General features: G+C 53.1%; 2 protein-coding genes across 5 annotated transcripts in view; one reads left to right on the top strand and one right to left on the bottom strand.

Moving 5' to 3' along the window:
* ALDH3B1 (aldehyde dehydrogenase 3 family member B1) overlaps nt 1–3,525 on the bottom strand; it is a 26,182-nt gene extending 22,657 nt beyond the window's left edge. Inside the window, exon 1 of the mRNA XM_084750866.1 lies at nt 3,412–3,525. Coding sequence (XP_084606992.1) covers nt 3,412–3,470 — 59 coding nt within the window. The 5' untranslated portion in view covers nt 3,471–3,525. The remainder of the gene's footprint in view (nt 1–3,411) is intronic.
* On the top strand, nt 2,476–12,522 carry UNC93B1 (unc-93 homolog B1, TLR signaling regulator; the record flags this gene model as incomplete). Of its 4 annotated transcripts, none has more annotated exons than XM_084750798.1 (11): nt 2,476–2,635; nt 3,015–3,156; nt 3,532–3,685; nt 6,319–6,480; nt 6,666–6,798; nt 7,113–7,206; nt 7,442–7,566; nt 8,288–8,470; nt 8,782–9,055; nt 10,333–10,451; nt 11,827–12,522. In XM_084750798.1, the coding sequence occupies exons 1-11, from the start codon at nt 2,540–2,542 to the stop codon at nt 12,139–12,141; spliced, it is 1,797 nt and encodes a 598-aa protein (XP_084606924.1). In that variant the 5' UTR covers nt 2,476–2,539. The 4 variants fall into 4 exon arrangements, with proteins under 4 accessions (XP_084606924.1, XP_084606927.1, XP_084606926.1 ...); XM_084750799.1 differs by lacking the exon at nt 2,476–2,635 and adding an exon at nt 2,673–2,855; XM_084750800.1 differs by lacking the exon at nt 3,015–3,156 and having other exon boundaries at nt 2,542–2,635.

The following is a 12,522-nucleotide window of genomic DNA, read 5'->3' as shown; positions in this document are numbered from 1 at the left end:
CTCAAGATGTAGCAGGATGACCTTTAACCCTGATTCTCTTTTTTCCACTTCTTCTGCTGCTTTTTGTTTTGTTTTGTTTTGTGTTTGTTTGCCTGTTTTTGTTTTTTGTTTTTTTCAAGACAGGGTTTCTCTTGTAGTCCTGGCTGGCTGTCCTGGACTTTCTTTGTAGACCAGGCTGGCTTCGAACTCAGAGAGATCCACCTGCCTCTGACTCCCGAGTGCTAGGATTAAAAGCGTGCACCACCACGCCCGGCTTTTTCCCACTTCTTCTATCTTGGGTTTGTTGGTACTCACAGCCACAGCCAGTTACCTAGTGCTGGGGACTGACCCAGAGCTCTGCTCATGGTAGGGAGCACCTGACCAACTGAGCTACATCCCCACCCCGACTCTTGCTCCTTCCATAGAGCTGTAGGCACCAAGCTGCAGGAACCCACCTTTGTCCTTGGTTCAGAGCAGTGCCCTCTGTCACCTGGAGAAAATCCTGCCACTCAAAAACCTGAAGCCTTTGCAAATTCAGCCTGTCCCCATGCTTCTGCCCCTATCCACTCACCTGTTTGTTTTTAGTTATATACTTAGTGATATTCTCCGTGAGGGGTACTTGACAAGCAGCCAGCTTTGAAGACAATAAAGTCACAGAAACCAGATCGGAAACAGCGGTTTCATATCTCTGACCAGGATGGCTTCATGTTCTGATAGTTGAGGGCTACAAAAAAGACTCCATCCCAGGGAGTCCTGTAAAGTGTGTGTGTGTGTGTGTTTGTTTGTTTGTTTTTGTTTGTGGGATAGGGTTTCTCTGTGTAGCCTTAACTGTCCTGGACTTGCTTTGTAGACCAGGCTGGCCTCGAACTCACAGAGATCCACCTGCCTCTGACTCCCGAGTGCTAGGATTAAAAGCGTGCACCACCACGCCCGGCTTTTTCCCACTTCTTCTATCTTGGGTTTGTTGGTACTCACAGCCACAGCCAGTTACCTAGTGCTGGGGACTGACCCAGAGCTCTGCTCATGGTAGGGAGCACCTGACCAACTGAGCTACATCCCCACCCCGACTCTTGCTCCTTCCATAGAGCTGTAGGCACCAAGCTGCAGGAACCCACCTTTGTCCTTGGTTCAGAGCAGTGCCCTCTGTCACCTGGAGAAAATCCTGCCACTCAAAAACCTGAAGCCTTTGCAAATTCAGCCTGTCCCCATGCTTCTGCCCCTATCCACTCACCTGTTTGTTTTTAGTTATATACTTAGTGATATTCTCCGTGAGGGGTACTTGACAAGCAGCCAGCTTTGAAGACAATAAAGTCACAGAAACCAGATCGGAAACAGCGGTTTCATATCTCTGACCAGGATGGCTTCATGTTCTGATAGTTGAGGGCTACAAAAAAGACTCCATCCCAGGGAGTCCTGTAAAGTGTGTGTGTGTGTGTTTGTTTGTTTGTTTTTGTTTGTGGGATAGGGTTTCTCTGTGTAGCCTTAACTGTCCTGGACTTGCTTTGTAGACCAGGCTGGCCTCGAACTCACAGAGATCCACCTGCCTCTGTCTCCCAAGTGCTGGGATTAAAGTCATGTGCCACCTTCAAGACAGAAAGTGTCTATGTTTTATGTGCGAGTAAACGGAGGGATGAAGAGATGGAATTGGTCTCTTTTTATTATTTATTTTTGTCTTTTGTCTTTTGAGACAGGGTTTCTCTGTGTAATCCTGGCTGACCTGGAACTCACTCTATATACTAGGCTGGCTTCAAACTCACAGAGAGCTGTCTGTCTCTGGTTCCCAAGTGCTAAAGGTGTGTGCCACCACCGCCCAGCCTTGAATTGGTTTATGTCACAAAGCCATGCAGTGGCTGACTTAAGACTGGAACTAGTATCTCCCGAGGCTGGGTTCCAAGATGCATACCAATTGCAGCAGCATACACACACACACACACACACACACACACACACACACACACACACACACACCACAGTACACATATCACACACACACACCACACACACACCACAGTACACATATCACACACGTACACATACATATGCCACACATATACACTATACACACACATACACACAAAAAAACAACCCATACAAACCACACACTACATACTACACCACACACACACTACACACACCATACACACATAACACATGCACACACAACACACATACATACTACATACACTACACATTACACACCACACACATAAACACACACATATATACACAAAACCCACATACTACACACTGCGCACACATACATATACCCCCCCACGACTCATACATAAACCACACACACATATATACACGTACACAATCACAAAAACTACACACACTGCACCACATGCACCATACACATCACACTACACCTACACATCATACACACACACACACACACACACACACACACACACACACACACACACCCCACACACACACTACTTCTGTAAGGAGGCAGTCCACGGGGTGGGGCCTACTGGACGGGGCGGTCTCTGATGAAGGAAGTCCCAACCTGCCGCTGTCCAGAACAGCGCTGGTAGCACTAGGTGTCTGTCTGGCCATGGAGGCGGAGCCGCCGCTCTACCCTGTGGCAGGGACCGCAGGCCCTCAAGGGGATGAAGACCGGCTCGGAGTTCCCGATGGGCCAGAGGCTCCGGTGAGCAGGGCGGGAAATACAATGGGACACCGGTCCCATTGCCTCTCAGGGCACCTGGGAGGGGAAGCGACCCTGGCATGGGAGCCGCAGATCCTGGAATGAGGGATGGAGACTCCAGACGGGGGACGGGGCCTCAGAGTGGGGACACACCTCCGGATAAGGGAAAACTGGAGCCGGGCGTGGGGAACACGGATCTTGAGAAGAGGGGCCTGGACTCTGGGTAAGGGGATCGGGCCCCTACGATGGTAGACACCCGGGATAGGGTGCGCGAACCCTGGGATAGGGACTAGGACCCTGGGTGGGGAACCCAGACTCCTGGGAGGCGAAGTGGGGGCAGGAGGACCGGGGCGTCAGGGTGTGATTAGTGATCTGCTCGCAGCTGGACGAGCTGGTGGGCGCGTACCCCAACTACAACGAGGAGGAGGAGGAGCGGCGCTACTACCGCCGCAAGCGCCTCGGCGTGATCAAGAACGTGCTGGCGGCCAGCGCGGGAGGCACGCTCACTTACGGCGTCTACCTGGGTAGGGCGGACTTACGAACCCTGCTGTCTCTCCGCCACCCCCATTCCCTCCCCCCCTTCCACTCCCGAGCTGGGAAAGAGAAACCTTGCGGCCAGCTGGCCTCCTTCCCCTTTCACTTCCCGGGTCAGAGCTGCTGTAGCCATGGAGTGCGCTTAGGACAGAGAGGACGCTTAGGGGGTGGGGCTGGGGGGACGAGGGTGTCCTGCAGGCCAGCGACTAGGCGGGTGGGTGGGAATAGTAATTTTTCCTCCCTACCTGATGAGCAGAGGAAAGGGTCGCATAGGTGACTCGGCGCCCTGCCAGCCTTGCCACATGGGCCTCCGGTTGCTTTGAGCTGGGTTGCTTAGAGCCCTCCACGATGCCCCCTGTCCCCAGGCCTTCTGCAGATGCAACTGATCCTGCACTATGACGAGACCTACAGGGAGGTGAAGTACGGCAACATGGGGCTGCCGGACATCGACAGCAAGATGCTGATGGGTATCAACGTGACCCCCATCGCTGCCCTGCTCTACACACCTGTGCTCATCAGGTGCCAAAGCTGCCGTCCCCACCACCCTCCCCCGACTTTCTCCGGTGCAGAGGCTGCTGAACCATGAGGCTGCCCTGGTGTTTTGGAGGGAGGGGACCTGGAACTGCAGAGAGGCCTTGCTTGCCTGGGAGAGTGAGAAGGAAAAGGGGAAATCCCTACTAGAAGAGGAACCGAGAGCTACCCCCCCCCCCTAGCCCCCAGCCCCCTCCCCGCCTGCCCGCCCCGCTGCACATTCGGTTTCGTGCAGGCTCTAGCTTGGTGACATCCTTCTACCAGGCACATTGTGACTTCCTGGGCTGGAGCTGTGAAGTTCCCAGCACAGCACAGGTCCTCAGCCCAGTGAGCCATGACTGTGTTGAAAGGCAGTTCTCACAGAAAGGGCTTTAGCTAGGCAGAGGCTCAATTTGGAGTCTTCACGAAGCTCCAGTGCATTTATGGTCCGACCTCCTGGCGGCTGCACAAATCCCCCATGGCCTGCTGAGACTCCTGAATGGGTACATAGGGTGAACGGGTTCTAGTTCCTTTTTTTTTTTTTTTTAAGACAAAGTTTCAATACGTAGCTCTGGCTGGCCTGACACTCACTATGTAGACCAGGCTAGCCTCAAGCTTGTGATGCTCCTCCTGCCATTGACTCCCAAGCGTAGGGATTACAGATGTGCACACCATCCAGGCTTCCCTGCCTTCTTTTTGAAGTTAAGTAAGAGCTGTCTCCTCAACAAGTGTGGTGGCATACACCTTTAGTCCCAGCACTCGGGAGGCAGAGGCAGGCCCATCTCCGTGAGAGATCTCTTGTCTGTAGAGTTCCAGGATAGGCAAGACTACACAGTGAAACCATGTCTGTCTCGAAAACCAAACCAAACCAAAGCTGTTTCCTAGATAAATTCTCCACAGTGCCTTCCCTAGGCTTAAGGACTCTGAAAGGTTTTTATGGCTCTTTGCTTGTTTGTTTGGAGACAGGGGTCTTAGGATTTCTGTTGCTGTGATGAAGCAGTGAGCAAACGCAGCTTGGGGAGGAAGGGTTTGTCTCGCGTTATAGCTTGTGGTCCCTCATCCAGGGACGTCAGGGCAGGAGCTCAACCAGGCGGGAAGATGGAGAAACAGGAGCTGATGCAGAGGCCACGGAAGGGTGCTGCTTACTGGCTTGCTCCCGTGGCTTGCTGAGCCAGCTTTCTTATAGAACCCAGGACCACCAGCCCAGGGCTGACCTCACCTAAGTGAGCTGAGCCCTCCCACATCAAGAGGCAATCTAGAACATGCATCATAGGCTTCTTTACAGGCTCATCTGTTGGGGGCATTTTTTTCAATGGAGATTCCTTCTTCCCAAATGATTCTAGTTTTGTTTTTTTTTGTTTTGTTTTTTTTTTTTTTTTTTTTTTTGTGTGTGTGTGTGTGTGTGTGTGTGTGAACTAGCCTGCACACAGAGTCTTACCCAGTAGCGCCAGCTGACTCTCAGAATTCTGCTGGTTCAGCCTCCTGAGTGCTGGGACTACTGACGTGTTATCAGGCTGGCCAGCTTTATACCTCTTGACACTTAGCAGTGAGCCCTTCTTTTCTTCCATCGTACAGCCAGGATGGCCGCTCTTACCTTAGGCATGAAGCAGTCTTTCAGCTTCGACAGAGGGGAAGGTGGTAGTCAGCAGGTTAGAGACCTGGCTGAAAGCCATATGCTTGTCTCCCAGCAAATCGCCATGCCACTTTGTCAAAGGGCCGTGTAGCCTTCATACCCACTAGCTGTGCATGCCTCTTTGTTCGTTTTCCTTTTCAACTGTTGGCGATCGAGCCCAGGACATTATACATTCCAGGCAAGTGCTTTACCACCGGGCTATAGCACTAATGCTAAAGCGTCTGTCATATATTGACTTTATTTACTTATAAATAGGATCTCATATATCCCAGGCCGTGTGTATGCTTAGTGCTCCTGGAGGCCTGAAGAGGTGTTGGATCCTTTGAAACTGGAGTTACAGCCAGTTGTGAGCCACCATGTGGGTCCTGGGAATTGGACTGGGTCCTTTGGAAGGACAGCCAGTGCTCTAGTGCTCTTAATCTGAGACATCTCTCCTGCCCTTACCTTTTTTTAAAAATCATATTTATTTATTTAATGTGTGTGTGTGTGTGTGTGTGTGTGTGTGTGTGTAGGCATATGTAGAGGTCCATCTTGTTTTGTTTTTGTTTTTTGTTTTTTTTGAGACAGGCTCTCTCACTAGGTCCCAAGGCTTGTCACTTAGACTGGGCTGGCTGGCCAGTGAGTCCCAGTGATCTGCTGCCCCCACTTCCCCGTGCTGGGATTACAAGTGCGTGCCAGTGTACCTGGCATTTCACAGTGGTGCTGGGGGTCAAACACAGGTCCCCATGCCTGTTCAGCAAGTGCTTTACTGCATGAGTGCTCTTCCCTGGCCTGTCCTCTTGTTGTGTATCCCTACAATGACTGTGAGACGCCTGGGCCATGCCGCTGCTGTGAGCACAGGCCACTCTGCCAGTCTGCATCTCTCTGACTGCATCGTTGCGCCCCTGACTCCCAGGCCAAGGAAGTCCCCTGACTTCCCACAGCCTTAGGGACTAGGACCTGAGGCCCTGAGGGTTTCAGGCCACAGCAATCCCCAGCCCTCAGTACCAATGTCTCTCCCTCTGTACAGGTTTTTTGGTACCAAGTGGATGATGTTCTTAGCTGTGGGCATCTATGCCCTCTTTGTCTCTACCAACTATTGGGAACGCTACTACACGCTGGTGCCCTCTGCTGTGGCTCTTGGCATGGCCATAGTGCCTCTCTGGGCCTCCATGGGCAACTATATCACCAGGTAAGCCTGGCGGGCAATGGACTGGATGCTGGAGAACTGGTAGCTGGGGACCCCCAGGCTAGCCTTTTACTCTGCTGGGCCTCAGTTTCCCCCACTGAAACAGGCTAGCCGATAGCTATGGTTGCAGGAAGGACAAGTGTGGTGGAAGGCAGGGTGGGGAAAAGCCCTCACGCTCTGTACTGCAGGATGTCCCAGAAGTACTACGAATACTCCCACTATAAGGAGCAGGACGAGCAGGGGCCTCAGCAGCGACCTCCACGCGGCTCCCATGCACCCTATCTCTTGGTTTTCCAGGCGATCTTCTATAGCTTCTTCCATGTGAGTGCTACAGGAAACCCCGGGGGAGGCGGGGGCTGGCGGGGTATTCTAGATTCCACACATTACAGCCTAGTCCAGCCCTCCCGAGCCAAACCTTACTTCCCTGTGGAGATGGAGACCTCCTCCCTGTCCACTGTGATCAGGAGGCAGTTCTGCCGCGAGCACCCCATCACCGCTACTGGGCTGTCCCTAGGGGATGGGAGAGCTGCTGCACCCCCCACCAGAGGCCATGTCCAGTCCCCTCCCTCCCTAGATCTTACCTCCTGTTTGGTTCTGTCCCTGGGCTCTGATCCCAACTGCCCTCCGGCCCACAGTTGAGCTTCGCATGCGCCCAGCTGCCCATGATTTACTTCCTTGACAACTACCTGTATGACCTGAACCACACACTGTTCAACGTGAAGAGCTGCGGTCAGTCCTGGGGGGGAGGGGCAGGACCTCCAAAGCCTGCTTCCCTCTTCAGAAAGCCTCTCCTTTTCAGCTTTCAGGGCTGCGTGGTGCGTGGAGGTGGGAGGTGGATGGTGCCCCCTTCACAAAACGCCATTCCAAAGGAGATTGCTGGGAGAATCTTTCCCTGTCCCTACATCCCACTTCCACTGTGGCCTGGCTGCTGTATACCCTGATTGTGTCTCCACCACCTTCCTAGGCACTAAGAGCTATGGCATCCTGACTGGCTTCAACAAGACGGTTCTACGGACCCTACCTCGCAGCCGAAACCTCATTGTTGTAGAGAGCGTGCTCATGGCGGTGGCCTTCTTGGCCATGCTGCTGGTGAGGCTCGGGTTGGTGGTGAGGAGGTGGTGGGAGCGAGGGGTTCTCTACCTGTAAGCGCTTGCTTGTATGTGGGCTTGGTCCGGGTAGCAAGCCAGGGGCTTCAGTAAAGAATCAGGACTGAATTCTGGTTCCCCATAGACCGAGGCTGAGTTGGGATCCAGAGGAAAAAGGACAGAGGGGGCGCCCGTCTTGTAGCGATGGTTGTGATCTTTGAGGGGACTAGGAACACCACCCAGGATCGTGGGCTGGCAAATGTCACTCAGGACTGAGGGCAGGACCCGAGCAGGGAGGTGTGGCTTGTGTGGCTTTAGGCTTTAGGCTTTAGGCAGGGCTAAGGGCGTGCGGAAAAGCGGGGCGGGGCCTCTGGGTGTGTCTGGGTGGAGCCTTGGGCTGAAGCCTTGAGGGGGTGCCGCAAATTCAGATGAGGCTTGTAGGTATGTTTGGGGGCGGGGCCTCGGGACTACAGCCCTTTTCTTTCTTTCTTCTTTTCCCTTTTGTTTTGGTTTTTGAGACAGGATCTCTCTTTGTAGCCCTGGCTGTCCTGGTACTATGTAGACCAGGCTGTCCTAGAACACAATGATAACCTCCTGCCTCTGCCTTCCCAGTGGCATCGGATTGTGGGCGTGTGGGTGTGTGTGGGGTGTCTCGGGCTGAGACCTGTGGGTGTGTCCAGGGCGGGATGCCTGGCTGATGGTCCCTTCACAGCTCCCGTCTGCAGGTGCTGGGCCTGTGTGGAGCCGCTTACCGACCCACGGAGGAGATCGATCTGCGTAGCGTGGGCTGGGGCAACATCTTCCAGCTGCCCTTCAAACATGTGCGTGACTTCCGCTTACGCCACTTGGTGCCCTTCTTTATCTATAGCGGCTTTGAGGTGCTCTTTGCCTGCACTGGTTTCGCCCTGGTAAGTACAGACAAGACGTCTTGCTAAACTTGAATTTCAGTTGCACAGCATATACGTGCCTAAGTATGGTACAAGTGTAACCTGGATTATCCCATTCCCTCTTTCTCTTGCATCTCTCATCCCCATTGCCTTCACCCTGAACAAATCGCTTTCCACTTTCTGTAGTTAGAATGGCGATGCTTCCGCCCTTTCTACCAGCCTTAAAGGGAGTTAGCACCAGGAGATCCATAAGAGGACAAGGGGTGGCCTAAACTGGCTTCTGGGATGGGAAGGGCCTGGACCAATCGTCTTCCTCTTGCTCTTCTCCTTAGGGCTACGGCGTGTGCTCCGTGGGGCTGGAGCGGCTGGCCTACCTGCTCATAGCTTACAGCCTGGGTGCCTCAGCGGCCTCGGTCCTGGGGCTGCTGGGACTGTGGCTGCCTCGCTCTGTGCCCCTCGTGGCTGGGGCAGGGCTGCACCTGCTGCTCACTCTTAGCCTCTTTTTCTGGGCCCCGGCGCCTCGGGTCCTCCAGCACAGCTGGATCCTTTACTTCGTGGCTGCCCTCTGGGGTGTGGGCAGTGCCCTCAACAAGACCGGACTTAGCAGTGAGTACAGCCTTAGGAACTGGCATGTCTGGGGGTGGCGGGCAGGCAGTGGCCACCTCTAGGTGGTTCAAGGGCTGTAAACATCCTATGGGGATCTGCCCTGGCGTTCTGTGGACATAGTAGAGGTAGGTGGAGATTGCTTGGCATAACCTGGGGTGGAAAGAATTCTGTGGACAGTGTAGAGATGGTCGGGGACGTCCCATGGACATTCTGGAAGGATGTAGGAGTTCTGTGATGCTCAGTGGGCATCACACTGAGGGGAATACGTGCGAAATCTTGTGGACACACAGGGTGTGCGAGGGCTCGGTGTGGAGACACACCAACAGTCAAGGATTATGTTGGCATAATTTCCATGCCACAGGAAGCAGATCCTGGAATCCAGGGCCCAGGGAGGGGAAGAGTGGCAGGTGCTTGTCTGTACTCCAAGGTGTAGGTACAGAACTGGACTCTTTCTTTTCTGTTTCTTTTTCTCAGGGTCTCACTATATAGCCTCAGCTGGCCTGGGATTCATCATATAGGTCCCAGACTGGCCTTGAACCCATAGAAATTTACGTGTTTCTGCCTCCCTAGTGCTAGAATTAAAGGCATGTACCACTACACTCAAACATTTCCTTCTTCTTCAAATATATATATATATATATATATATATATATATATATATTGTGCATTGGTGTGGGGGTATCAGATCCCTTGGAACTGGAATTACAGACAGTTGTGAACTGCCATGTGGGTGCTGGGAATTGAACCCTGGTCCTTTGGAAGAGCAGACAGTGTTACCACCGAGCCATCTCTCCAGCCCACTCAATATTTTTTAAGACAGAACCTTACACTGTAGCCCAGGGTAGGTACATAGCTCACTATATAGCTCAGGCTGGCTTCAACCTTATAGTAAGTAGTTTGATCCCTGAGTACCCTCCCACCCCCCACCCTGATCCTGAGCACTGGCATCTCATTTCCCTGTCTGCCCAGCGCTGTTTCTCTACCACCTCGTGACGATCCCTCAGGAAAATAGCCCCCTCCCACTTCATTCTAGGCTTGACTTGTGGAAAGTTGTTTGCTGAAAGGAGTTCTCTCGAGAAACAGCAACTGAACGCTTGGGACATTGCTTGGGCGTGTGGGGGCGTGGTCAAAGGCAGGGCTCGGTGAAGGGGGATCTCGCACCTCTAGGCGCGTCTTGACAGTGTAGTAACCAAAATCTCCACTAGGGGCCAGGCAAGGCTCGGCACACAGCTCCGGTGGTACTCCTTCCTTACCAGTCTTGCCCTTTCTGCCTGCAGCACTCCTGGGCATCCTATATGAGGACAAAGAGAGGCAGGACTTCATCTTCACTATCTATCACTGGTGGCAGGCCGTGGCCATCTTCGTTGTGTACCTGGGCTCCAGCTTACCCATGAAGGTGAGGATGGGTGGGGTTCGGGTGTCCCCTGCCTCACTGGCTAACAGACCCTGATTTTACAGCCTCCTAAAAGGCACCACTTTCCAAAGGCCAGACACTTAGCCAAGGACCACTTAGTCCATAGGGTAAACCCTAGCCTATCACCCCACTTACTGCTTCACCTGCTAGCCTTGGTCCCTGTGGGCACACCCAGCTGAACTGTGGGTTGTTTGACCATCTGTTTCTAGACTTCTGGACACCCAGGGGCTCTGTAGGAATGAGCTCCTCTGTTTTTATGTTGTTTTGAGACACGGTCACACTATGTGGCTCTGGCTGCTCTGGAATTTACTATGTAGTCCAGGCTGGCCTCGAACTCACAGAGATCCACCTGCCTCTGCCTCCCGAGTGCTGGGATTAGAGGCGTGTGCCACCACGCCCAGCTTTTGTTTTGTTTCCCACTGTGCTGGAGATGGGCCTCAGGGCCATTCTCACTACCCATCAACTGTACCTTAAACTCTTGGTCTACTCCCAAGCCCAGCACGTCATTTTAGCGGGTCTTTGTCATATGTTTTTGTTCCCTTTGTCCGTCTTTGGGTCATGGTCTCAAAGATATCCAAGATCAACCTCAGCCTTCTGTGGGCCGAGATGATGGGAGTGCACTAACAGGCTCAGCTTTGTGCAACAATTTTTAGAAAATGAAATGAATTGAAATAACAAGGAATCGGAATGCAAATAGAAATGTGTTTGTTTGGGGTTTTGTTTTGTTTGTTTTCTTTGTGGGTTTTTTGTTGTTGTTTTGGTTTTGTTTTTGTTTTTCGAGACAAAGTTTCTCTGTGTAGCCTTGACTGTCCTGGACTTGCTTTGTAGACCAGGCTGGCTTTGAACTCACAGAGATCCTCCTGCCTCTGCCTCCCGAGTGCTGGGATTAAAGGCGTGCGCCACCACTGCCTGGCCTGTATTTGTGTGTGTGTGTGTGTGTGTGTGTGTGTGTATCTCCACCCCCCAGACATAGTCTTAAAATGTAGCCCCAGCTAACCTTGAACTCTTAGACTAGCCCTCCCCCCTTCCCAAGTGATGGGATTATAGGCGTGTGCCTCTATGCACACCTGTGTCCTATCGGGCCAGGGAATAATTCAACTATGGTCCGGGGGAGCCAGACCTGCTTTTAGACTTTCGTGTTTTCTCTGAGACAAAGGGATTGGGCCCCATTTTGGTTGTGAAACTGAGTCCTGCTGGAAATATAGGGACTTCCAAGTCAGTGTGGGGATTTGAGCCTTGTCCTCAGAATCGGCCTGGGTGAGGGGACTGCAGAAGGGAGAGCCAGGAGGCTCCTGGTAGAGGAGGAGGAAGGCCCCAGAAGAAGGAGCACGGCGTCTCTCCTTTCCCTTGATCCCAGGTCAAGCTAGCAGTGTTGCTGGTGACCCTGGTGGCAGCAGCAACCTCATACCTGTGGATGGAGCAGAAGTTGCAGCAGGGACTGGTCCCGAGACAGCCGCGCATTCCGAAGCCACAGCACAAAGTGCGTGGCTACCGCTACCTGGAGGAGGACAACTCGGATGAGAGTGAGGCGGAGGCCGAGCAGGGCCAGAGGGACTGTGCGGAGGAGGAAGACGCACAGCCGGGGTCCCAGGGTGAGGAGCCAGCTGGCCCCTGCCGCAGGCCCTGTCCCTATGAGCAGGCTCTGGGTGGTGATGGGCCCGAGGAGCAGTAAGGGACCAGGGTGGCCAGCCTGACCCTCAGACTCAACTTTCCAGCTTCCCAGCCTCAGTTTACTGTGTCTCAGGTTGAAGATCCCTCCTGAGTCATGTGCCATCTGCCAGAAGGATATTTTTTCCCCTCTCAGAGGCTGGGGTCACCTGGAACTTCCTCCAGGGAGATGAGGGTCCCCCTCCAGGACCCCTGTTCCTACTCAAGGGGTATGCCTCTGCCGAAATCAGTGCGATCCCCTCCTGCACGCCACACCTCAGGTCACGCTCTGTCTTACGACAGCTTTTGACTGCAGTTTCTATTTCTTGCCCAGGGGCTCCCCCACCTCAGAGCAGGGGGACTTTTTAAAAAAAAAATAATAATAAAGAGTTTTACCTTTTCTGGA

The sequence above is a fragment of the Acomys minous genome (genome assembly GCF_964271855.1).
Source record: "Acomys minous genome assembly, chromosome: 2".
Classification (NCBI taxonomy): Eukaryota; Metazoa; Chordata; class Mammalia; order Rodentia; family Muridae; genus Acomys; species Acomys minous.
This window is presented reverse-complemented; position numbering and strand designations above follow the sequence as displayed.